The sequence below is a fragment of the Vipera berus genome, assembly GCF_964194415.1.
Source record: "Vipera berus genome assembly, chromosome: 1".
NCBI classification, from domain to species: domain Eukaryota; kingdom Metazoa; phylum Chordata; class Lepidosauria; order Squamata; family Viperidae; genus Vipera; species Vipera berus.
This window is the reverse complement of record NC_138202.1, coordinates 176,891,467-176,919,159: the sequence shown is the minus strand read 5'-3', so window position 1 is coordinate 176,919,159 and position 27,693 is coordinate 176,891,467. Positions and strand designations below refer to the sequence as shown.

Genomic DNA, 27,693 nt, shown 5'->3' with positions numbered 1-27,693 from the left:
ATCAGTGGATCAACTTGCCTCTAGAAGTTGTGAATGCTCCAACACTGAAAGTTTCCTGCTTGAGCAACCCCTGAGATATTGGAACACTGCTATAAGTAGATTAAGTAAATTTCAAAAAATCTTGTGAAAATAATTGCTAGGATTCAAAAGAGTTTGTTAGGCTTATGCCAAAGCACAAGATAAATATGCAACTTCCAATTTTGAAATAAGCTTGAATTTGAAGTGAGAAAATTGTAAATTAATATCGTTGCATCATTTTTAATACTGTCTACTGTTTAATAAAGATACTGATAATGAAAAATACATACAGAAGACCAAATTAGTATACTAATAATCTGCATTACTCACTCCTACCTACCATTTTAACTTTCCTTGAACAATCCAGTAAAAAATTCAGGGAGCAATAAAAAAAATCTGCTTATATTGCTTGTCATTATTGTGCCTAGATTTAAGCAGTGCTTGAATAAAAAGAGCAATATTTCAGTTGCATTAATTCATTTCTTGCAACTATATGTGTAACTTTGTCAAACTAAATTGTATAGGGGAGAAAAAAGTGTGTGCACATGTGGTCTTATTGTGCAATTAACTGTCTCATTCTGAAGGCAAATTCAGTTCGTTCAGAAAACAGACTGCCTGTGATTTTTTTCCCCTCATACTTCATATCTTGTAAAATGTATCATATATGTGTTAAAAAGTGGTTTATGGGGCTATTGTCAATTAAAAAGGGGGAAATGTAAAAAGCTTGTTTTATTGACAGATTTTTTTTATATCCTTTTTTGTATGTTGCCTTGAGTTGCTTTGGATTATAGAGCATTTAATTATAGAATAAATACAGCCTGAAAAACATTTTTTAATGGTGAGAGAGAGATGATGATTGCATTTTAGAAGCACATAGAATTTAAAGCAATTTTGTAGCCAGATTTTTTCCAGAAGTAATGATTGTAGTATCAAGCAAACAGGCATGGACTTATTAACTCATTATGAACAGAGTGACCCCAAATTAAATTATTATAAATGTTTGAAGAATAGTTATCAGCATTTAAATTGGGCTAATATTCTCGTGCTGGCTAGCTAGTTTTACCAATCAATATTATTTTAAGATAAAATGGGTTTTTTTTCAATTAAATGTTGTGTTCTTTAATGTGTAAAAAATAAAAAATAGTCTCAAATTAGCACAAGAAACTTAAAATATTGGATAGGTGTTAAACTCACTCTGAACACATGGCTTCTTTTTTATTCACAGTTCAATCACCACAAAAAAAACCCCCAATTGTTCCTACTTTTTCATTCTAAATTATTTTTACATTTTGAAGAAATCACTCCAAAGTGAAAGAAGGAGCGGAATGTGTTCACCAAAAGAAGCTATTCCTATCAAAATATTGTTACTTCACTAAAATCTGAATATAATTATTTAAATGGCTTCCAATGATTCATTGGTAGGACTTCCTTTGAAATGTCAGCAACAAACATGTATTGCTAGAATGGTGTTAAAATGAATTACAGTTGATATTGATGGAGAAATGATAGCCGGTATTATTTCATATCCAATTTATTTTTATTTTACTTATTTATTTGTATCCTACCTTTATTATTTTTACAAATAACTCAAGGTGGCAAACATATCCATCATATCTTTCTCTTCCTATTTTCCTAACAACCCTGTGTGGTTGATTGGGCTGAGAGATAGGGACTGGTCCAAAAAATATTCATCTGGCTTTCATGTCTAAGGCTTGATGCCGTAACCACTGGGCCAAATTATTCCTCTGCAACAATTAAGGATTGGCTTTAATTCTGAATATTAAAGAATTGGGGATGCAATTAGCAGAGCTAGGCTGTTCCTTTGTTTTTAGTATTTGTATTTTAATCCTGTCATTAACTCTTCCTTTAAAGTTATATTCCATTCTTTCCAACTAAAGGTATCAGAAATAACATTTTCTCTGCACTTTATTCATTGTCAAAGAAATGGGCTTTATGAGGGTTATCAAATAATATTCAGCTCCATGTTGAGAGAGAGTGACACTGACAGCTTCTTGTTTTTTTCTTTACAATTTTTTAATTTGCAGATCTATACTATTTTCTGAATTTCTTATCTTAGACAAACATACAATATTAGCCATGATGAAGATCCATAATATAGATTTGAAATTATTTTCATAGTTCATTATAATTTTCCCTGCTGCTGCTTAATATTTATGCATTTCCTGATTTATAATTTGTTTCAGTAAGGACAGTTGATAAAAGGATGTGGCTCTGTATCTTAATATAGGCACATATAATAATTGGGGATATTGTTTTGCCTGCCAATATTGCCAAGCTTATTTATCTATTTCTCCGTATACTCTTTTCATGCTTTATCCAAATATTTATCCAAATTTCTACTCTGTTTAACTTAATCCTGGTCAAAATGTATAATCAGATGAGGTCATTGGAGATTGTATACTCAGTCATATAGTCAGAGTAAACATGAGAATATGAAACACAAAAATTGGATATATTATAAAATGATACACTTTTGATTTGCAAAATATATCTAAGGTAGAGAGGATGTAACCAGCAGGTGCTATGATTTTATCATTTTAAAATATATTAGGAGATTTTAGAATATTTGTGGTTGTTATTTAAAATAAGGTTGTAAAATTTCTGGATAGTTGTGAAATCACTTGGATGGGAATTTAATAAATAAAGCTACATTTATTTTAGCACCTTTTTACTAAATCAAAGGTGCTTCTTTTTTTTTTAGAAATTGGCCATAAAATCACGTTTGATGCATCCATAGTAAAAGTATGATTGATCCATAAATTAAATAAGTTTGGGTAGGTGATTTTGCTTCAAAATACCAGATGAGAAAGAATATAAAAGTATGCATGTGGTAACTGTTAACATACCAATGATAAAACATTCTATAGTATATTGTATTTTGAAGAAGGAGAGTGCAAAACTTGGGTTGAAACTTAACATTAAGAAAACCAAGATCATGGCATCCGGCCCTCTCAATTCCTGGCAAATAGATGGGGAAGAAATGGAGGTAGTGACAGATTTTATTTCCCTGGGCTCCAGGATCACTGCAGATGGGGACTGTAGCCAAGAAATTAAAAGATGCTTGCTCCTCGGAAGGAAAGCCATGGCAAATCTAGACAGCACACTAAAAAGCAGAGATATCACCCTGTCAACAAAAGTGCGTATAGTCAAGGCTATGGTCTTCCCAGTTGCAATGTATGGCAGTGAAAGTTGGACCATAAGAAAGGCTGAGCGCCAAAGAATTGAGGCCTTTGAACTATGGTGCTGGAGAAGACTCCTGCGAGTCCCTTGGACTGCCAGGCGATCAAACCGGTCAGTCCTAGAGGAGATCAACCCTGACTGCTCTTTAGAAGGCCAGATCCTGAAGCTAAAACTCAAATACTTTGGCCACCTAATGAGAAGGAAGGACTCACTGGAGAAGAGCCTAATGCTGGGAAAGGTTGAGAGCAATAGAAGAAAGGGACGACAGAGAATGAGGTGGCTGGATGGAGTCACTGAAGCAGTAGGCGTGAGCCTAAATGGACTCCAGAAGATGGTAGAGGACAGGAAGGCCTGGAGGAACGTTGTCCATAGGGTCGCGATGGGTTGGACCCGACTTCGCAGCTAACAACAACAACAATATTGTATTTAGATACAATTCAGTTCAGTGAATTTAAATGTCAGAAGGCTGATTCAGTCTTAAATTTTCATGGCCAGAAAAATAACATTAAAACACAACAAAAATCTGAACAATGTTGTCATAAGAAAGCAGGAGATGTACCAATCAGTTGTTCTTCCGGAAAATGGATGCATTGACATAATTTCTATAATCTATGCATAAAGCCTGATTATCCCATTTGCAGTGTAAGATATTTTTATTTTATATACAAAGTGCTGAGTTGTTTGGAATATTTTTCCCATTTGAGCCCATACAAGATTTGTGCTACATAATTATTTCTCTAATTTTTGTTTTCAAGCTTTTTATATTGGATCCTTTTTATATTGAAAATGTGGGCTTTTACCCCACCTTCAGAATGTTGTTTCCTTTGTAATTGTTTATTTCAGGCCTCATTTATCTTTGCTCTTATCAATTTACTCATTAGTTTCATTTAAAATTACTGTTTCTGATGAACATTTCTTTTGCCAGCTGTTGCCTTTTTCCACTATTAATTGGACAGTAATACAGATGGAACTTGAGGAGGCAGGCAGTAGCTACAGGGAGTTAGGAAAAAATTGAGAAGTCTTTGTGAGAATAGAATAGGCAGCATACTGTAAATGTTACTATACTGTAAAATTCCTGTGCTCAAACAGGTGCATTTGAATAGCACATATGTTTTAAATACAGTATTCTAAAATGATGGGAAGTTTCCTGTAAACACTAGATTAGCATGTGATACCTTTTTGTATAGGTCAAAAGTACTTTTGAAAGTACTTTTACAGTAGAAATACACTTCATAGAATTCTGTTTTGTCTTTACCTTTCTGTTCTTTGAAGTATTCTGTTGGAGAATATAATTGTAACGGGGAAGATGGAAAGAGCATTGATATATTGATATGTGTGTGTGTTTTGTGTGTGTGTGTGTGTGTGTGTCCAGTCCAGTTATATAGCACAATGTTAAACCAAAAATTATTTTCCCTAGGAGGAACAGGCTGCTAAACTGAAGGCTGAAAAGATCAGGGTTGCTTTAGAGAAGATTAAAGAAGCACAAGTTAAAAAGGTAAATCGTTTAATATATTTTAAAGTCAATACTAACAATTAGTTCCTACTGGGGAAAATATGCAGCATTAAAACTCTTTGTTTCTTAGGTTATATTTCTAGTTCTACAGTTTATACAGTATTTCATTGCAATTCTAGTTATCAAGCAATGTTAACATATTCAACTTGGACTACAGCACAGAAAGTTCCTTTTTAATGATTCCAGGTTGTATCTAGTTACCGTATTTTCTGGCGTATAAGACTACTTTTTAACCCATGAAAATCTTCTCAAAAGTCAGGGGTCGTCTTATACGCCGGGTGCTGAAAATTTAGGGACAGGGCTGGCTGGAAAACCTGGAGCGGATCTCCCATTTAGTCTGCGCAGGGAAAGCGGCACCAATTGGAGAAGAAGCTGCAGTCTGTAGTTTTTTACAGGCTGGGGTCTGGGCGTCTTTCCTTCTAAAGTTGAAGAGCAGCTGTAGTATATCCCAACTTGAAAGGCAGGTGGGGGCAGCAGCCAGAGCAGCGGCTTAGCTCTAAGGACACATTTGACTCAGGAACTGGGCGGGCGGGCTGGAAAACCTGAAGCGGATCTCCCATTTGGTCTTTTTTTTTTTTAAATCCCATTTATATCCTGCCCTTCTCCGAAGACTCAGGGTGGCTTACAATTTAAAGCACAAATCAATGTGCTTAGCAATAGCCTTCATTCTGTGTATATGCCTGTTTATTAGGGCTTTCACCCCCCCCCCCCCAAGCAGCAATATTACAAAGTCAGCTTATTGCCCCCAACAATCTGGGTCCTCATTTTACCTACCTTGGAAGGATGGAAAGCTGAGTCAACCTTGAGCCTGGTGGGATGTGAACCTGCACTAATTGCAGGCAGCTGGTGTTACTTAAGGCTCTGCGCAGGGAAAGCTTTAGAGTGAATTAGGAAAATAGGGAACGGTTGCTGGAATTGGGTATGTGTAGTTTAACGAAGAGAAGGGTGAGGGGTGACATGATAGCAGTGATCCAATATCTCAGGGGCTGCCACAAAGCAGAGGGAGCCAAGCTATTCTCCAAAACACCTGAAAGCAGGACAAGAAGCAATGGATGGAAACTAGTCAAGGAGAGAAGCAACCTAGAACTAAGGAGAAACTTCCTGACAGTTAGAACAATTAACCAGTGGAACAACCTGCCTCCAGAAGTGGTGAATGCTCCAACACTGGAAGTTTTTAAGAAGAGACTGGACAGCCATTTGTCTGAAATGGTATAGGGTTTCCTGCCTTAGCAGGGGGTTGGACTAGATGACCTCCAAGGCCCCCTCCAACTTCTTCTTCTTCTTATTATTATTATTATTATTATTGTTGTTGTTGTTGTTGTTGTTGTTGTTGTTTAATCCACTTGCACTGTTTTATGATTACATGTTTGATGACAAACAGCCTTATGTTTATAAGTGACAGTTTTCCTACTAAGCACCTCCATGTCATAAGCATTTGAATTAAAATTACCATATTAAAATCAAATCTGATGTTTTTAAATTTTTATTTGGTGTGCGTTGGAAGAGGGGTAGTCTTATACGGCGAGTATAGCCCAAACCCTATAATTTAACAGGATATGTAGGGGGTCGTCTTATACGCCCAGTCGTCTTATACGCCGGAAAATACGGGTATATCCATTCGCCCTATCTGTATTCCTGTTTTACTGTTGAATGACTCCTAATTTGCTACATAGGCCTCAGGGTATGCAGGGCATCTAAAGAATACAGAAAGATAGGAGTTAGTTAAGTGTAGAATCATCTCAAACTAAAAAGAGTTGGGAAAATTAAATTATACTTACTACCTATGCAAAAATCATATCATTTAAAATACTTAGAATCTAATATAGGCAGTCCTTGCTTAACAGTAGTAATTGGGACTGGCGACTCTCACTAAGGCATGCAGTCATAAATCATGATGTCACATGACCACACTAACTTACCACAGCAGTTGCAGCAGTCCCAATTGCCCTCATTAGACAAATCCCAGATGGTTGCAGCTTGTGCTCCCATGATAGCCATTTGCAACCTTCTGCCAGCTTTCTCATTGACTTTGCTTGTCGGAAGCCAGTAATGAAAGTAATGAATTGCAGTCACATGACCATGGGATGCTGCAATGTCATAATTATGAAGTGGTTGCCGAGTTCCCAAAACATGATCCTATGACTGCAGGAATGCTGTGACAGCCTCAGATGTGAGGACCCGTCATAACTCTCCCTCATTCAGTGCCATTGTAACTTTGAATGCTTGATGAATGAGTGGCCATTCAGTGAGGCCTACCTAGGCTGGGTAGTCAGTAATTTTGTTCTAAAATTTCATCAAAATTTAATGCCTTCTCCTTTATTTCTGCTACAGCTTGTGATACGAGTCCACATGTCTGATGACAGCTCGAAGACAATGATGGTAGATGAACGACAGACAGTAAGACAAGTGTTAGACAACTTGATGGACAAATCCCATTGTGGATTTAGTTTAGACTGGTCCTTGGTAGAAACAATCTCTGAATTACAAATGGGTTAGTAATTCAGATTTCTTGACATACCAAATTGTTGTGGAATTTTTATAATGTATGATCTTGTTTCCTGGTTCTATCTTATTCCTGAGCTGATATGCCACATTTTAAAAGATGGCTTTTTAGGGGGTGTGGGGTGTGGGAAACCTTGATGTTTATTAGATTTCAGGGCAGTACATGTGTATGTGTGTGTGCCTGTGTGCATATGTTCCAGTCTTTCTTTAGGCAGCTGAGTTACTTTGAAGCAGACTTTTCTTTGCTTGGAACTTTTTGTAAAGATGCTTTTATACTTCTGGAATTTCTGGGTTTGCTAAAATTTCTACAATGTTTTGGTGTTACAACTGTGATTACTTAACCACAAGCTTTCAGCAGACCAAATCAGAAATACAATAATAAAATAGTCAAGGCTTGGTTTTCCTTGGGAAAGATATTAAATTGGATACAGATATATTTGCATGCTGCATATACTGTACTGCTTTTACCTATACATGTTTTAATCCACATTTTTATTTAAAAGTCAACAACATATTTATTACAAATGGTTGATGTTCTTGCTATTTTGAACCTGTTAAAAATACCTTCATATAGATAAAGCCTTTGTGTTATAACTTCAGTATATAACTTGCTTTCATCCTTTTGTATACAAAGATTTTTAGTATTCTACTTAAATATTGGGGTGGATTTTGAATAGAGATACATTCCAAATGTGGTGCAATGTGTTGGTTTTGTTATTATTACAGTTCATTTCCTTCCATAGAATTAAACTGAATGTATTAAAAATACATTATTTGTAATAAGAATAATACGTATAAGATTCCTTTTTTCTATACTCTTATATAATAGTTTCCATCACCACCCCCTTTTGAAAAATGTTTCTTTACATTTTTCACAATAATGGAGTGATAATTCATTTCATTGGTACATAAAAACAAATCTGTATTGATTTGAGATTGCAGGATAAAAGTAAACCATGGAGTTGGACTTCATCCATGATTGAAATTGTAGCCTCCTAATTCCATGAAATGAGTATAATGAATACACACAGATTCCTTTTTATGCAAAATAGGTTTGTAGAATATGTTTTCACAAGTTAAAAAAACACGTATATTTATTTATGCATTATAGAAATCATGTAATTGGAAATAGACTTTTATCTGTCTTTGGAAAATATGAAAGATACATGTTCTTCTATTTTACTTTTTTATTAATATGCATTGTCATATGACATTATGAAAAGAACTTCAGACTATAAAATTAGCTGATTGGATTTTGAGTTTAAAATGATTGTTATATTTCTGTAATTATGCAGAGAGGATTTTTGAAGACCATGAAAATTTAGTTGAAAACCTGCTGAACTGGACAAGAGATAGTCAAAACAAGCTCATGTTTGTTGAACGTATAGAAAAATATGCCCTTTTTAAAAATCCCCAAGTAAGTATAATGCTCTTCCATCAATCTTGTATTATTGTCACAGACCAGAATAAAAATTAAAATACTTAAATAAAACAAAACAAGACATAATAGTGTATTAAAATTAATGGTGAGATCATCAATGGTTGGAAATAAAGCTATTTTTTCTGCATTCAACATCCATTGTGGCTTAAACATCCTTTGTGATGGTTGTTTTTACATGCTTAATACACTGATTTATTAATTTATATAATTTATTAATATAATTTATTGAAACCATAGCTGTGCTCTGAAAGGGAGTTTTTGTTAAATGTGTTTTGATGTTTCCATTCCCCTCCCAATAAAATTCTGAAAAACATTAAAAAATATATCAGCATTTAAATTTCTGACCAAGTTTTTGTACCCAAGAATAAACATGCCTGCCTTAAATTGCCTTTAGTTTAAAAGACCTCATATTATTCCCATAAATTTATATCTTTGTCCATATAGAAAAGATTTGTTCACAAATAGTACTCTTTATTCGCATCAGGAAACGATTAAGACTAAGATAACTATTTCATTTTGGTTATTTTAATTTGTCAGCTGTAGCTTCTATTTCTCTGTTGCAGAATTATCTTCTTGGGAAAAGAGAAACCTCTGAAATGGCAGACAGGAACAAGGAAGTACTACTGGAGGTAAGTTGATAAGATGGTAACCACTTCACTATGGGCTACAAAAGGGAAAGCTGAATATCTTGAAACAGTCCAGAACTCACCCACAGAATTCAACATTAAAATCTATCTGCCACGTGAAAAATAGTATTGTAATATTCATCTGCCATAATTGGGATATTTCATGAAGTCTCTGTTACTTAGAAATAGGACCAAACAGAAACTTAGATTCCTGGAAGATAAGATAAGATAAGATAAGATAAGATAAGATAAGATAAGATAAGATAAGATAATCTTTATTGTCATTTTTTACTGTGGGCACAATGGCGCACATCAAAAATGAAATTTAGTTGCCCGCTCTCAAAGTGAGACATACATGGCACACAGCCCAAAACATACTACATACAACATATGTATAGACCCACACCCCTACATATACATAACAATAAAATATTAAATACTGTCCAACTTGAATATGTAACGTAAGGAGGAAGCCTGAGAGTTCACAAGGTTAATGCTGTATGGAATGAAACTATGGTTGAATCTGGATGTTCTGCTACGGATACCACGAAGCCTCCTCCCAGAAGGTAACAAGGAAAACAGGTTGTGAAGAGGATTAGTAGTGTCCCAGATAATCTTACGGACCCTGTTCAAACAATGCTTCTATGCTATGTCCTGGATGGGAGGAAGGGAACTGCCAATGATCTTTTCACCCATGTTCACCACTTTGCACCGCCTTCCTGTCTGAAGCAGTGATGCTTTCAAACTGTGATGCTGTATGACAGGATGCTCTCGATTGTCCCCCTGTAGAAAGTGGTCAGGACAGGGGAAGGAAGATGAGCTTTTCTCATGCGACGCAGAAAGTGCAGGCGCTGCTGTGCCCGCTTCACCAGTTTATCACTGTTGAGCAACCAAGCCAGCCTACTCGTTAGCTGCACAACCAGGAATTTGATGCTGGTAACCATCTCCACAGGTGAATCATTAACGCACAGAGAAATGTGGCTGTGCCTGCCTTTCTGAAATCGGCAATGATTTCTTTGGTTTTACTGGTATTTAAAACTAGGCTGTTTTCTTTACACCAATTCACCAACCCCTCAACCTCTTTGCGATAATCTTCCACATTGTCATCATAAATAAGGCCCACTACTGTGAACTTTATAAATGGTTGGTGGCAAACCTAGCACAACAGTCATGAGTCAACAGGGTGAATAGCAGCGGACTTAGGACTCAGCCCTGAGGAAAACCTGTGCTCAGGGAAATGTTATTAGAGGTATTTGTTCCAGCTCGCACATATTGGGGCCTGTTGGTAAGAAAATCCAGAATCCAGTTGCACAAAGGGGTGTTTAAGCCTAAAAGGCCCAGTTTGTCTGGGGCTTTTATTTTTACGGAAAAGTTTTTACAGAAAAGTGTTTTTTCAGAATAGTTTTTACAGAAAATCTTAAAAAAAAAATCCAATGTAAGTATGTTGTAATGCTAAGGCTTACATCCCTACTTGAAAGAACAAGTATTGGGATCTGAAATGTTCTGGTTTTTTCCTGGGCTCTATTGTGAGCTGAATTGTTAAGTTTATTGTTAAGGCAATTGAGATAAGAACTTGTTATATTTGGGATAAACATTTATAACTGGGTATCGGCCACGGTGGGAGAGTGGCTTGACTTTTTCCATCTGCGACCCCATGGAGGTGAGAGCTCTATGGGGTTGCCTACCCAGAGGATATCTGGCCCACCTCCAGGAACAGAGTTGCAACCCGTCGTGAGAGGGCGGGGGGTGGCCTGTCTCTGGGGGCACCCAACTGAGTGGCAGTGAAGTTGGGTGGGGACCAAGATATCTGTCTTTATGCTTCGATCCTCCCACTAATGGGACGCCTTTCCTGGACTTACTAGACTTATGCGGAAATATACTAGCACGGATTTGTGTGCCCTCAGGGGAGCCCCCCTCTCCTGGGTGCGACCCGCCTCTTTAGACACCTTTAACCTCGATGACGGGCCCGAGTTTTGGGACCCTGAGAGATGGCCGGGCAGGGGCAGGGGCCGTCAATATAAAGTTAACAGAAGGCCTCTGATCATTTTTTTATCTAGATTTTTTATAGGGTTAGGGAGGGGGGTGGGTGATAAGGGTTGTCTGGCCTTGGGGGGTGGCCAATCAACCATGGTTCAGGCCGGACTTGGGTCTGACCGCGCGGCGGGAGAACGGGGTGTCGCTGTCTCCGGAGCTCACGAGCGGGTCGTGGGATTACCAATTCCCACGACAGGGAATGGCAGCAGGCGGATAGACAGGGGGCCGTATCGCTACCGGGAGGGCCATCTCCGCTACTTGCAAGCGGTGAGGCGCTCCGACCCTCTGCTTCTTCCCCGAGGTTCCGGGAGCGAGGATGTGCAGCCTCCTGAGCTCCGGCTGGTGTATCTGAATGCCAGGTCCGTGGTTAACAAAGCTCCCCTCGTTAGGGATTTAGTTGAGGGTGAGCATGCGGACCTGGCCTGCATCACGGAGACCTGGTTGGGCCCAGAGGGTGGGGTCCCTTTGGTTGACATCTGCCCACCAGGCTTCCGGGTGCTGCACCGGCCAAGAGCTCAAGGTAGGGGTGGGGGAGTGGCGGTTATTATTAGGGAGACCTTATGTCCGCGGGAGACCACCGTTTCTCAGATAGTCGGGTGTGAGTCTCTCTTTGTGAGATTTGGTTCTGGGGCGCAGTTGGGTTTGCTGCTGACGTACATTTCGCCTAGTCGTACAGCGGCAGCCCTGCCCGAGCTGCTTGATATCCTCTCAGGGTTGGTGGTTGAGTTTCCCAAACTTATAGTTTTGGGAGACTTCAATCTACCATCCCTGGGAGGCTCATCTGAGCTAGCTCGGGAGTTCATGGCTTCCATGACGGCCATGGACCTGACGCAAGTAATTTCTGAACCAACTCATGAGGGAGGCCACACTCTTGACCTGATTTTTTTATCTAGACGGTGGTTGGATGATCTTGGTGGGGGCTCTCCATTTATTATGCCCCTGTCATGGACCGATCATCATCTCCTGCGGATGGTCTTCCGTTTTGCCACCCCACGCCGTGGGGATACGGAACCAATTAGATGGTACCGCCCCAGACGCTTAATGGATCCTGATAGATTCCAAGCGGCGCTGGGGTCCCCACCTGCCTCCATTGCTCACAGCTCGGCGGATGCCTTAGTGGAAACCTGGGAAAGGGCAGCCACTGAGGCACTTGACCGGGTTGTACCCTTGCGGCCCCTGACCCGGCGCAGATCCCAGCAAGCTCCATGGTTCTCCGCGGAGCTCCGGGAGATGAAGCGTCGGAAACGGGGCCTAGAGAGCTGTTGGAGGTCGAGCCGATCCGAACCCGACCGGTTGCGGTTAAGAACCTATATTAGGTCTTATCTCGCAGCGATGAGGGTGGCGAGGTGTAATTACTTCTCTACCCTCATTGCGTCCGCAGATAATCGCCCGGCCGCCCTGTTTAGGGTGACTCGCTCACTTCTTAATCAGGAGGTGAGGGAGGATCCCTTGCAGGGTCGTGCCGAGGAATTTAGTCAACATCTGTCGGATAAAATCGCTCGGATTCGGACCGGTTTGGACTCCAGCTGGGCAGAGTCAGGCGATCAGGACACGGACGGTCTTGTCAATGTTATCTGGGAAGAGTTTGATTCTGTGACCCCTGATGAAGTGGACAGGATTATGGGGAGGCTGAGCTCCTCCACATGTTTGTTGGACCCGTGCCCTTCCTGGCTGGTTTATGCAGCTAGGGAGAGGACACGAGGCTGGCTCCAGGCGGTTATATCTGCTTCTTTGAGTGAGGGTTATTTCCCCACCGTCTTGAAGGAGGCGGTGGTGAGACCTCTCCTCAAGAAGCCTGCCTTGGACCCAGCTGTGTTGAACAACTTTCGTCCAGTCTCCAACCTTCGCTTTCTTGCGAAGGTTGTTGAGAGTGTGGTGGCGCATCAGCTCCCTCTGGTCCTGGATGAAGCGGATTATCTGGACCCCTACCAATCGGGTTTCAGGCCCGGGTACAGCACGGAGACGGCATTGGTCGCTCTGGTGAATGATCTCTGGAGGGCTCGGGACAGGGGATATTCCTCTGTCCTAGTCCTATTAGACCTCTCGGCGGCTTTCAATACCATCGACCATGGTATCTTGCTGCGGCGTCTCAGGGGATTGGGAGTGGGAGGCACGGTTCTTCGGTGGTTCTCCTCCTATCTCCTGGGACGTTCGCAGTCGGTGTTGGCAGGGGGGCAGAGATCGGCCCCGAGGTCTCTCGTTTGTGGAGTTCCTCAGGGGTCGGTTCTCTCGCCTCTCCTGTTCAACATCTACATGAAACCGCTGGGTGAGATCATTCGTGGTTTTGGAGTTGGGTATCATCAATATGCCGATGATACCCAACTTTTCTTTTCGACCCCAAACCACCCCAGTGATGCCCTCGCTGTGATGTCCCGTTGCCTGGAGGCGGTTCGGGTCTGGATGGGGAGGAACAGACTTCAGCTCAACCCTGACAAGACTGAGTGGCTGTGCATTCCGGCATCCCGGGACATTCAAGATGTTCCATCTCTTTCTATGGGGGGTGAGCTCTTACCCCCCGTGGATAGGGCTCGCAACTTGGGAGTCCTCCTAGATTCACGGCTTACCCTAGAAGATCATGTAGTGGCCGTGACTAGGGGGGCTTTTGCCCAGGTTCGCCTGGTGCGCCAGTTGCGGCCCTATCTGGACCGGGATGCCCTGTGCACGGTCACTCATGCGCTCGTGACCTCTCGCCTTGACTACTGTAATGCTCTCTACATGGGGCTTCCCTTGAAGACCACTCGGAGGCTCCAACTGGTACAGAATGCGGCCGCGAGAGTTGTCTTGGGAGTTTCCCGGTACTCCCATGTTACACCTTTGCTCCGCGAGCTGCATTGGTTACCAGTTGTCTTCCGGGTGAGGTTCAAGGTCTTAGTTATGATCTTTAAGTCCCTACATGGCATGGGTCCGGGGTACCTCGGGGACCACCTGCTGCCGGCTTCAACTCCCCTCCGCCCTGTGCGTTCCCACAGAGAGGGCCTCCTCAGGGTGCCTCCGGTCAGGGAATGTCGACTGGCGGCCCCCAGGGGGAGAGCCTTCTCTGTGGGTGCCCCGGCTTTGTGGAACCAACTGCCGGTGGAGCTCCGGACGGCATCGGACCTCCGAACTTTCCGTCGTGGTCTGAAGACCCATTTGTTTGAATTGGCCGGTCTGGCCTGATGGGGGAGCTGTGTTTTAAATTGTCATTTTAGATTGCATTATTGTTTTTAATTGGGCACTGATTTAATCTTTGTTTTAACTTTTGTATAGTATTGTATTTTTATTTATATGCCCTGTGAACCGCCCTGAGTCCCCAGGGAGAAGGGCGGTATATAAATTAAATAAAACATAAACATAAACAAAACATTTACCACATATGTGTTTCATTACTGTGCTTTCTTTTATCTATTTCGCCCTGGAATTAGATTTTTTGTTCTGTTGTTCTATTTTTGTTCTATTGTAATAGCTCTCACTCTCCCTCCCTTCCTCTCCCTCTCTCTTTCTCTCTTTATCCAGATTAGGGTTAGGGAGCTAAACTTGTTTCCCTGCTTAAGCCACCCAAGTGCCCACAGGCCAAAATACCTTTCCTTTTGGGCTGAAGTTCCCCATCCTCACTCTTAAGAGACAGAAAAGGAAACACTGAAGAGACAACTAATGCAAAAAGTTTTCTTGGGAATATATAAAGTTCGTTTTTCACAATTCCTTTACCTTTATGTTCTAGGAGTGTTTTTGTGGAAGCTCAGTAACAGTGCCAGAAATCGAGGGAGTTCTGTGGCTAAAAGATGATGGTAAAAAATCTTGGAAGAAGCGTTACTTTCTTCTGCGAGCTTCTGGAATCTACTATGTTCCAAAAGGAAAAGCAAAGGTGAAATCCCTTTTGAGTCTCATATAATGTTCATCTTTTCAAAAGGGCATGACTGCAACTTTTACTAGACAGAGCCCACTGTAAAATATACTTTTATGATTTATTTTTGAAGTAGGCATCAAAATATCACATTGCATTGGGAATGTTCATAGCCGAACCTTCACTTTCAAATTGACCAGCGGTCTGAAAAACATTCTGAGTTTGAAACAATGGATTTCAGGATTCCGTCACCAATGTTTCAAAATTTTGTGCTGAACCTAGATGAAACTAGCATATTCCAGCAATCATAATAGAAGTTATAGGTATATAAAAAATAGAACCCCAAAACTCAGTTGGAGTAGTGCATAATGCATTTCATTTCTTCCAAAGCTGGATCTATCAGTTAAAAATTCACCTAATCTTCAGAGGGTATCATTAAATCATGGTAGTGACTGGTAATTACTATCAGAGGGATACATCATTTATGTATGCAGTGAAACCTTTATTAAACAGACTCTTTTTAGGAGACTTCAGATGCATCTGACCAAATTTGTGCCCAGGCTTCCTCCCAAAACAACAAACCTGTCTGGCACCCAAACTATAGTGATACAAAGAAGGCATCTAAATTTATATTATTGATATATTATGCTTATTGTAATGATACCATGATGCAAATCACAAGATTTTGATTTGTATCATTTGCGTAATAGCATACTACAGAAATAATAAAAAAGTTTGTGAATGATGTAATATGCATTCATGGACATTTGGGAGTAATGAATGAGCCATCCCCTTCCTCCATATTTTGGAATGAGAGGTTGAAGTAGTGGTTAAGATTTTGGACTGGCACTGGGAAAACTTAGGTTTTGCTCCACCATCAATCCCAAAAGCTCACAGGACTGGTGACTTTGTGCCAGCATTCACTCCAGGCCCAACCTGCTTCACAGAGATGTACTGGGGGAAAAGGAGACAATGTTTTATGCTTTCTTAAACAAAAAGATAAAATATAAATTTCATGAATAAACAGATACAAATAATTTTTCTGTTATATAAAGGTTACGTCGTTTAGTTGAGCATGTACAATCCCCTGCAAATGTGTTAGGCAGTCATGAAAAAATGCTGTAAATTAAGAATGCTTTCAGAAATAGAAGTGGTAATAGTTTATTTTTATCAATTAACAAAATGGAAACTAAATGAACAGGAGAGAAATCGAAATCAAATCAATATTTGGTGTGACCAACCAAATGTACTGTACTTTTTATAGTTTTATATATAGACAATAGCCTTGACAGAACTATGTTAATATGATTTGTACCTCTTTGTCCATGACCAAGTATGTCATTATTGATAGGTCTCACGAGATCTTGTGTGCTTTCTTCAATTGGATCATGTTAATGTTTATTATGGACAAGATTATCGCAACAAGTACAAAGCTCCTACAGACTATTGTCTGGTATTAAAGGTAACTATTGAGTTAATTCTTCTGATATGACAAATTTATTTATTTATTTATTTATTTTATTGAATTTATATACCGCCCTTTCCCGCAGGACTCAGGGCGGTTTACAGGGTATAATAATGAATAAACATTGACGAAAACTGTCTATAACATCATGCAATTTGTTTCTATGTGCCATGGATTTCATGACATGACAGCTATATCATCCCGTGCTGTTTTGTTTAGCAGGTTTTAATGTTCCTTTAAAACTAATCCAAGTACAGATTTTATTTCCCTATTAAAACAAAAATCACAATATCTTCATTTTATGTGGAAGATTTACTATAATCTTTTTATGAAAAGATTTTTATACAGACAATAGTATCAATAGGCTCCAGCTGGTCCCCATTATGACTAATTTTAATTCTGTAATTATTTATTTTTAATTCAATCAAAACAGATTAAATATTTCTCTTTCAGCATCCCCAAATTCAGAAGAAATCTCAATATATTAAGTATTTATGTTGTGATGATATCAGAACCCTTCATCAGTGGATAAATGGCATCCGTATTGCTAAGGTATTGCTTCCTTCTGTCCGTGTTTTTCTTTAGCATTAATTCTATATTAGAATACCTCTTAGTTTTATCCACTGCAATTCTGGGAAACACTTGAACCGAATTTGTTATCTTCCTCTACTTTAATTGTTATCCTGTCCTGCCACTCTTAATAAGAACTGATTAATACTAATTAAATCAAGCCAATATCATGACAAAATATAGTTTTCTCTGAAATATGAATGACTGAAAAACAGAAAACAACCAAGCAATAAATATACTGGTGTTTTATTCCCCTTCAATGAAGTGACAGATAAAAGCTAACTGGTGCAACCCGGCCAGTAATTAACCTTTTTTAAGGTGTATTTTTATTTATTTATTTTTATTTATTTTAATTCCATTTATATCCCGCCCTTCTCCGAAGACTCAGGGCGGCTTACAAGCTTAGCTTTGTACTCTGGATGGCAGTGAGTGAACTATGAACTATGAACCACAGCAAGGCAATGCTCAATAACCAATAACCAAGAATACGGAGGGTAAAACAAAATGAAATGAGTACAACAAAAATCAAAATTGACAATAGATGTTTTACCAGCAAATGACTTAAACATAAAAAAAGAGCTCAGAAAGTTTCAATAAGCTAATCTATCATTGACCTCTAGACTACCTGGATTGCCCTGCTGTCTGTCTGGGAGGGAGGGATGGAGAAAGGCCATCAGCACCCATCACTTCCCTGCAGCAGCCAGGTTGCAGCCCCCCAGTCTCTCTTTCTCTGTCTCTCTCTCTCTGTCTCTCCCTCTCTCTCTCTCCCTCTCTCTCTCTCTCTCTCTCTCCCTCTCTCTCTCTCTCTCTCTCTCTCTGCCCTTTGATGCTAAAAGCATCTTCCACGTCCCAAGGGACACGAAAGAGATAACTTAAGTAGTAACTGTAACTTTACAATTAATGCATTTTCTAAAGGAGTAATGATCATTTGCCATGATTGTGCCGCATTGTTTGTCTATGACCAAAATCTGAAACACAATCCCACTACCCATATACTTTTAAGTTTTTCTTCTTTAAATTGCTATTTTTCGTAATGGTGCAATTGTAAAATCAGGGAAGTCTGTTTGACTCAGCTTATATGTAGGCAAAATAACTTGACAGCAGTGCCAGCGTTTTCTGGAAACAAAGGAGGGAGGAAACTTCCTGTTGGAAATTAGAGACAATTTTCTGACCCGTCATATTGAAACTAAGGACAACATATCTGGCTATTTTCTAAGTATACCAACCTCTTTCAGATGAAGACGGTTGCTCAGGCTGCCTTCTGCCTGTGCAACCAATGGGTGGAACCCCTTTATTTGTTCCCAAATACATTCAGGTTTTAACATTTTTATTTTATTGTTTCTTAGTGATGCTAATCAATTGAACACTAATTTTAACCCTCTTTTGGGGCATATCAGAGTTAAAAAGAAACATTCCAATACTTGCTCTCATCGAATTAGAGTGTGCAGTGGGATTGTCTTGGTTTTCAGTCATACAGATGGAAATGTTATAACAAGCAGCATTCATATTTTGTATTTTGTACAGTATGGGAAGCAATTATATGTAAACTATCAAGAAGCTCTGAAAAGGACAGAATCGGCATATGATTGGACATCCCTGTCCAGTTCCAGTATTAAATCTGGATCCAGTTCATCTAGTTTGCCAGGTAAGCCCCAATATATCAATCAATACAAATAGCTGTTTCTGTGTATAATGTATATGGATTGATTCAGTGACTAGTGAAAATATATGCATTTCTCTTTCTCTGCCTCATCCCCTTTGCTGTAAAAATTATGCCTGCAGTCTAATGTAGAAGCAAAATATGCAATCTGCATTTTGAAAGCAGTGATTAGGAGCAGTCCATGTGGACTTTTAAAGAAAATATCCTGTTAAAATATAGATAGTCCTCGACTTACAACAGTTCATTTAGTGACCAGAGTTACAGCAGCACTGAAGAAAGTGGCTTATGAACTTTTTTCACACTTAGGATCGTTGCAGCATGCCCATGGTCCCGTGATCAAAATTCAGGCATTTAACAACTGACAAGCAAAGTCAATGGGGAAGCCAGATTCACTTAACAGCTGTGTTACTAATTTAACACCTGCAGTGATTCACTTAACAACTGTGGCAAGAAAGGTTGTAAAATGGAACAAAACTCACTTAACGAGAAATTTTAGATTGTGGTCATAAATCAAGGACTACTTGTAATCTTAATTTCATTTTTTATCAGTTAATTGCCTTAGCAGATTTTGGAAATGCTGTAAACCTAAAACATCTTGACTTCACAAAGGTATTTGTCAGTTGACTTGGAAACCCACTGAAATATAGAGAAACAACCCACCAGTTGTTCCTCCTCAACGTTGTTATTAGATTTGTCAGTGACACTCTCTAGAAGCCAGGCACCACGTTCAAAATTAGTTTGATAGATGAGAGGAAGGGATAAAAATACAGAATGAATCTAATAGACACAATAAATTTATTTACAGTCTCAGACCATACACAATGAAAGACCAGCATATAATACAGTAAGTATAAAAAAGAAATCCTAAAGCAAGTAGCATCTAAAAATATCACAAGGGAAGATTTAAATGATTTCTATCATTGCAACCTTAGAGGTTTCTGAAAAATGGTTACCTAGGGAAAGGTAACAATCTCCTAGTTACAATCAGAATTAAAATTATTAGCAATTGGAAGTCTTAAACTTGATTGTCATTATTGATCGATGGACATTCTGATAGCACGTTCTTTTTCGGAACAGAAATAGAAACAAATTCAACTTTCATATGGGAGGCTTATGTATCTTATAAATACACAACTGAATACCGTATAGCATGAAATTCAGAACTGTCTTTAAATGATTTAATAACTGTTGGGACAGAATAGTCATCAAATTGTCCTGTAAAGTTAGCAATAGTAAGGGAAGCTTAGTAGAGGAAGATGTAGAAGTCTTCACCAAAGAAAAAGTCATTTGCTCAGATATAGAATGAGATTTTTATGGTTTGATATAATGATACATGGGAAAATGTCGTGGTATTGTAGTTGACCACAAGCATTTTAGCATGTATGGTAAAACGGCAGATATAGTTTAAAGCTGTGTTAATTGAAATATTCAAGTAATGGCTATTCCACTAAGTTCTGCTTTGACTAGAACCCAACTTAGTTTCTTTGTGAGCTTCTGTGTAATAAACTTTCATGTTTAGAGAAATGAAAACTCTTTTCAAAGAAGGACAATGAGGATAGTGAATGGAATGGAAACTAATGGTGAAAAAAGTAAGGTTCCACATTTAGGCAAGAAAAACCAAATGTACAGGTATAGTATAGGGGGCACCTTGCTCAATAGTGGTAACTGTGAGAGGGATCTCGGAGTCCTAGTGGACAATCACTTAAATATGAGCCAGCAGTGTGCTGCAGCTGCCAAAAAAAGCCAACACAGTGCTAGGCTGCATTAACAGAGGAATAGAATCAAGATCACGTGAAGTATTAATACCACTTTACAATGCCTTGGTAAGGCCACACTTGGAATACTGCATCCATTTTTGGTCACCATGATGTAAAAAAGATGTTGAGACTCTAGAAAGTGTACAGAGAAGAGCAATAAAGATGATTAGGGGACTGGAGACTAAAACATATAAGGAACGGCTGCTGGAATTGGGTATGTCTAGTTAAATGAAGAGAAGGACGAGGGGGGACATGATAGCATTATTCCAATATCTCAGGGGCTGCCACAGAGGAGGGACTCAAGCTATTCTCCAAAGCACCCAAAGGCAGGACAAGAAGCAATGGATGGAAACTAGTCAAAGAGAGAAGCAACCTAGAACTAAGGAGAAACTTCCTGACAGTTAGAACAATTAACCAGTGGAACAACCTGCCTCCAGAAGCGGTGAATGCTCCAACACTGGAAGTTTTTAAGAAGAGACTGGCCAGCCATTTGTCTGAAATGGTATAGGGTTTCCTGCCTGAGCAGGGCTTTGGACTAGGTGACCTCCAAGGTCCCTTCCAACTTTGCTATTATGATTAATCCTTATGAAGATAAAACAAGAAAATAGAAAATTACAGCATTTTTCAAGAAATTGAAAGCTTGCCATATAGAAGAAGGTCAAGATGTATTGACCAGCAATCCAGAAGTCAAGCTACCGATTACCTTACAGAAAATCAGATTCTAATACATTATTGGGAGGGGAAAAAAATCTAAAAATGTTTTCAAAGTGTAACCAAAGGAAGAAATGAGTTCCCGGTAATGGATGAGGTCAAATAAGAACTGCAGCAATTTCAATTAGGACTACTTTAATTTATAATTCTTCATTGAACTTGACGGCCTAAATTATACTTTTTTAATTGATGATTAAGTGAAAACAATATGTACATTGAGAGTATGTTTATATGACTGGTATCAAAGTAAGATTTGGCTTCTGCTTTGTCTTGCTCTTTCCCCCCTCCCCAAATTTAGTAAGATTTTATTATATACCATCCAGTTCACCGTGGCAATGTAGTGAACATCTAAGCCAGTGTAGTTGTGGTGTGTTTTTTTTTAACAAGGGCAAAAATTGCAAATATTTTTCAATATTTCTTTTGACAGAATCTCAGTCCAACCACTCAAACCAATCTGACAGCGGAGTTTCAGACACTCAAACAGGACATGTCCGTTCCCAAAGTATTGTTAGCTCCATCTTTTCAGAAGCTTGGAAGAGGGGAACTCAGTTGGAAGAATCTAGCAAGATTAATGTAAGTACAATCCCTGTTGCAAGGGAATGTCCCCTTTACAAATCCGGACTTGTTTGAAGGTCCTGGTTTTGTTTTTTGCTTTTTGATGCAAAATGCCAAAGTGTAAACCAACAAAGCCTCCTGACTTCTGAAAATGTGTCATGGTGGGGAAGAGTTGCTTGAAGTCCCCCATTGGTCTCCCTGTCCCCTGATCCCCTGTGTTTCATGCTGTGTTTTTGTTCTTGTTTTTCCTGTTGCCCTGCAGTCTCATGTGGCAAAAGCAAAACCTGGAACAGCTCTGAGCTCCACTGCAGTGATGGCTTAAGCAGGGGTAGAGTTAAGGTCAGGGGCTTTGTTTGAACTATTAACCTGGGGGAATGATGCAACCCAAATCATGCAGACTAACTTTTCCTGCGTTCTAATCTTTAGATTTCTTGATCAGTTCACAAGTCTTCGAACCTGTCCTAATGTAATTTGACCCTGTCATGCTGTCCACATTAATCTGTGTAGTTCTGGTTTAAGTCTGGGTTACTGAGCAAAATTGCCCAGAATGAACGATCTCTGGTATGCTATTGCTTGCCAAACTTCAGATCCCTTTTTGCAATGGAATCCGTGGCTTTATAATGTTTAACTGAAAGCGCTGCATAATCAGGAGGGCAAGGCGTTCTTTCCTGTGGATTTGCTGATTTCGGTTCCACACGTTAATACAAACATGCTAGAAAGTAAATTACCTTAACACCTTGACCAGAACTCATCAATACCTTCTTGTTTTGTTTCCTCTCCTTGACTACTTGCTTCCTCCCACAAAGTACTTGTGCATGCCTTTCCTTGTGCTATTATACGGAGGTTTTGATAGTTTTCACTCTGCTCTCACAATTGCTTGTTCACGTACTTTTTCAGCTCTTCGGCATATTTTCTTTTCTAGAATTGTGAAGGAATTGCACTTTGAAATATCCCAAAGAGAGATTTTTTTTTTTTTGCAATGCCCACATTCCTTAGTGCAGGGGTGTCAAACTCACAACATCGCATGACGTGTTGTGACGTAACGCAGCTTTTTTGCCATTGCCAGCAATGGGGTGGGCACGGTTTTGCTACGATGCATCCGGCCCGTGGGCCGGCAGTTTGACACCCCTGCCTTAGTGGAGTTGCAATCCCCCATGAGTGCTGTGTAATTTTTTTTTCTGTTATCCTTATTTATTAGTTAAATGACACCTTCTCTTCAGAATCTATATTGTTCAGTTTAATTAGGTGTATTGAGCACACAGGATCATAATTGCCAGTATAAATGATATTTGCATGAATTTGTTTTTTGAACATTTCACTTTTATTTCTCCTATAGGCTCGAATGGACTCAATAAACCGACCCTTCACTTCACTTGTATCGCCTTTATCTCCACAAACTAAAACAGCTACTCCATATACAGCATCACAACCATCACCTCCCCTTCCACCTCCTCCCCCTCCCCCACCTCCCCCTCCGCCTCCTCCACCCCCACCTCCTCCCCCTCTTCCTGGTCAGTCTGTGCCGTCTGGAACCAGCTCAGCAACAGTGTTTGTGAAATACAGCACTATAACAAGACTACAGAATGCCTCTCAGCATGGGGGGCTTCTCTACAAATCACCTATCTCAATACAGCAGCCACCATCCCCCCTCCCGCCTCCAGGAAAACCTCAGAATTTAATCCCTCCTAATGGTCTAGTCCCACCCCCGCCTCCTCCTCCTCCCCCCCCTACCCCAGGATCAGCAATGGCACAGCTCATGAAACCTGTGCCTTCCAACCCATCGGTACCACAGTTCACACCGCCACCTCCTCCTGCTCCCCCTCTCAAAATTCATCACGTTCACCAGAACATTGTTCAGCCTGCAACTTTGCCACCACCACCACCCCCTTCGGTGCCAGCACCCCCGCCTCCACAAGCTCCTCCTAAGCCTACTATGACACTCCCTACACAAAACAGTGTAAAGTCCATCTCAGCAGTTGTGACACATCCAGTGCCGCCTCTTCCTGTTGTTCCTTCAGCAGTAAAGAAGCAGCCAAGTTTCCCCACCCCACAAATTCCATTATCTCCTGCCTCACTGGGTCCGTCTCCTCCACCTACTCTGCCCAAGCAACAGAATCACTCTAGTAAGCTTCCTCCCTCTCCACAGTCTCCTGTGCCATCCCTTGTGAAGCAGATAGCCAGCCAGTTTCCGCCTCCTCCCATGCCAGCCTCAGAGCCCCAGCCTTTAAAACCCGCCCCTCTGAGTGTACCACCTCCGTCTCCTCCAGCTGTAAAAGCCAAGCCAAAATGGCAGCCGACCTCTGCTCCCTCTCCCGATTTTCCTCCTCCACCCCCTGAAGGTAGCCTAGCATTTCCTCCTCCACTTTCTCCTTCTTCCTCTCCATTGATAGTGTCCCCTACACCAGATAAATCAGGAGGTTCTCCAGTCAAAAAAGGTAGTAAGACTTCCAGTCCTGGAGGGAAAAAGCCACCTCCTACACCTCAGCGCAATTCCAGTATAAAATCAAATAGTTCAATCGAGTCCAGTGAACCTAAGAGACCTTCAGTGGATGTCTTAGTTAGCAAATTTGCACATCCCCCAGAGCCCTCTGGATCTCCTGCCAAGGAATCCCCAACTCCGCCTGCAGCTCCTCCAAAGCCAGGAAAGCTCTGCCTGCCTATCGTTCTCCAGCAGGCAGGTATTTCAACAAAAGCACCTGCCACAGGAGCACTAGGCAAGGGTGCTGCTGAGGAATTTCCTTCTCCTCCATCAGATTCAGACTTTCCCCCTCCACCACCTGAAATCGATCTTCCTTTACCTCCCGTAGAGATTCCTGCTGTCTTTTCAGGCAATACCTCGCCAAAGGTTGCTGTCGTCAATCCCCAACCTCAGCCATGGTCTAAGTCATCTGGGAAGAAAGCTCCGCCTCCAACACGTCCCAAACGCAACGACAGCACCCGTCTCACGCAAGCAGAAATGGTGGAGTCGCAGGTTGTTGTCAGTGCACAAGTGCCCACTTCGCCCAAGTCTGGCCTTAGTGTTCAGCCTGGTTTTCTGGCTGATTTGAATAGGACTCTGCAGCGTAAGTCCATCACTCGACATAGCTCCCTCTCCTCTGCCCGGATATCCAAAGCTGAGCCAACTGCTACAATGGATGACATGGCCTTGCCCCCGCCCCCACCAGAACTTCTGACAGACAAGCAGAAGACCAGCAGCTTTGGAGGTAGTCATATATTAGGCTATGCAACCTTACGGAGGGGCCCACCTCCAGCACCTCCAAAGAGGGATCAGAACACCAAACTGTCCAGGGACTGGTGATGTTTAGGAGACCCTCTTTGCATTGCCAGCAAACCCTGAGCGGGACACATCCGGTACTAAGATGCCTCATCTTAATAGCCGTGATCTGAAGAAGTCTGTTTTAACAGTAGCTGTGGGCAGTGACTATGTTCACTTCCAGAAACAGTCCCTGAAGCTTTGCTGTTTGTGTTCTGTGTATTGGGGTGAAGAATGGGAGGAGTACTACTTCAAAGTTCAAATACTTCATAAGGATTGGACCAAAATCTTTAACACTATGCTTCCTGCTGTTCAGGAAATAACTGTTGTCTGTCAGTGTGGGAAATGTGGGTGCATGTATTATAAATGTAGGTATATAATATATTGTGAAATATTTTGTTGGCATTGTAGAGGCTCACCAGAATGTTTTTGTACATCTGTATTTATTTCAGTCAACTGAGGTTTTTATCAGAAATTGGATGATGTATTAGAAAAGTCATTTGCTTTTGAAAACAGAAATGTTGGGGCACCTTAGATCATTGGAAACCTCTTTGGGCAGTTGGTGACGGGTATGCAGGGCTGACAAATTCTGTCAGTCTCTGCACAGAATCGATTGAAAAATTTGGACACAGTCTACCAAAACATTCTGGTTGTAATACTACTGAATAGAAATCCATATAGAGAAAAAGATAAAGGCTGTACAGTGGGGCTGCAGTTCGAGATGTTGGGTAATAAAGGCATTCTGTTCTAGAATTCTTAAGGGGAAAAAGCCCCTTAAAATATATCAGAACTTTCTCCTGAATAAACACCAGTAGGATTGGGCTTAAACTTTCCAGTCACACATTCTAAAGAGGAATGTGTAATTGAGTGTATCAGAATGCTGCGCATTGGAAACTGGATCATCGTTCCCCAAACCCTCAATGGGATTATTTAGACTAGTGATACTCTAGTTAAATTAACAACATTTAATTCACTGTCACGTACATGTCTGTTTTGGTTAAATGAAAATGGTGTACCAGAAGGCACTCGAGATATGCTGCTGTCATGTCTGATCACCATCTCTCTTAACTGGTGCTGCTCATCAAATTGCCTGTGTACAAGTTTACATATCTCTCCATATATAGCCCTCCCTCTCTCCAGAATAAAACTTAGACATACAAATATTACAAACTCTTAAAAGCAAAAATCAAAAGCAGTAAATAGTGAGGATGCTTGAACAGAAAAAAAACATGGCACATGAACACCATGGGGTAACAGCTTAAATCAAAAGAATGCATCTTAGGTAGCAACTATAAATTAGTATTGAAAGGACAGGAGTGATGTGCATTTTAGTATAAAAACAACTCTTTAAGAGAAGCATTGGTTTCAGCCATCTCACAATTGATGGCCTTTCAGTGAAATAACTCTGCTTCCACTAAGATCTGTGGATAAGTCAAATGCTAATTAAAGAACCACTGTTTTAATCAGAAATAACCTAGGATGTATAAAACAAGTTAAAACAACTACTGTGCATGTGCTGTGCAATAGAGGGGATTGTAAAAATGTGTTTTTAAATTGGCAGTTGTAACTGGTCGTTTGTGAAAACATCATCACTGGTTTAAAAGAGGATCCGAAGTTACTAGTTTGGGTTTGAATTTCAACCCTCAAAGGTTAGCACAGTCTCATCCAGGTATTCTAAGTGTTTGGGTATACCAGAAGTTACTTCTGAAGATTATACATTTAAAATGACACACACTCATTCTCTTTCTCTCTCTCTCTCTCTCTCTCTCTCTCTCTCTCTCTCTCTCTCTCTCTCTCTCTCTCTCTCTCTCTCTCTCTCTCTCTCTCTCTCTCTCTCTCTCTCTCTCTCTCTCTCTCCTCCCTCCCTCCCTCTCCCTCTCCCTCTCCCTCTCCCTCTCCCTCTCCCTCTCCCTCCTCCCCCCCTGGACTTCTGTTAGAGTATACTCATTGAAGAGTATTTGTTCTAGAAAGAAGGAAGAGAAGGTGACATTTATTTTTCTTTTGTAGAACCTGGGTCAAAAATAACCCTAACAACAGAAAAGTGGTGCTATGTCATCTAATGCTGAAATCATAGTGGATGATTTGCTCTGCCCCAGATGTATCCTGGGCATATTTTTCCTATTTGACAATATTTTACCTGAGCAATAATAATATACCATTTTGTGCATTTTTAAAGTACCGCTGTTAGAAGGCACTTTTTTGTACCTTTCAAAGTGTTTGGGATTACAAAGTGTCCTTAGCTATTAACCACATTTGCATTAGTGTACTTTAACACACATATTTGGTTTATGTCTTATGGTGTGGTGGTTTGTTTTTTTTCGTTTTTTTTTAACTTTTTACTTCTGCTTCTAGAATGCATTGATAGCTCGGATGCCTTTTTATTCCTGTTGGTTGCTGCTGCTGCTGTTGCCGCCGCCACTTGTTGGCTCTGGGGGAGAATCTCTCATTTTGTGAATATGAAACTGAAAGAAATGAAAATTTCTGGGGGGGCGGAATTTGTTCACCTCGTTCCTTTGAACCTATTCATGTTCCTTTGGAGACAGGCAGTGTTGAAGTACCACCTGAAT

General features: G+C 40.4%; 1 protein-coding gene across 1 annotated transcript in view; it reads left to right on the top strand.

Moving 5' to 3' along the window:
• Window positions 1–26,850, top strand: part of RAPH1 (Ras association (RalGDS/AF-6) and pleckstrin homology domains 1) — a 74,229-nt gene extending 47,379 nt beyond the window's left edge. The window contains exons 6-15 of the mRNA XM_081313147.1: window positions 4,637–4,714; window positions 7,064–7,223; window positions 8,530–8,651; window positions 9,239–9,304; window positions 15,033–15,176; window positions 16,507–16,617; window positions 17,074–17,172; window positions 18,715–18,835; window positions 21,746–21,891; window positions 23,210–26,850. Of these exons, the coding sequence (XP_081169273.1) occupies window positions 4,637–4,714; window positions 7,064–7,223; window positions 8,530–8,651; window positions 9,239–9,304; window positions 15,033–15,176; window positions 16,507–16,617; window positions 17,074–17,172; window positions 18,715–18,835; window positions 21,746–21,891; window positions 23,210–25,171 (3,009 nt within the window). The 3' untranslated portion in view covers window positions 25,172–26,850. The remainder of the gene's footprint in view (window positions 1–4,636; window positions 4,715–7,063; window positions 7,224–8,529; window positions 8,652–9,238; window positions 9,305–15,032; window positions 15,177–16,506; window positions 16,618–17,073; window positions 17,173–18,714; window positions 18,836–21,745; window positions 21,892–23,209) is intronic.
• The last annotated feature ends 843 nt before the right edge of the window (window positions 26,851–27,693 follow it).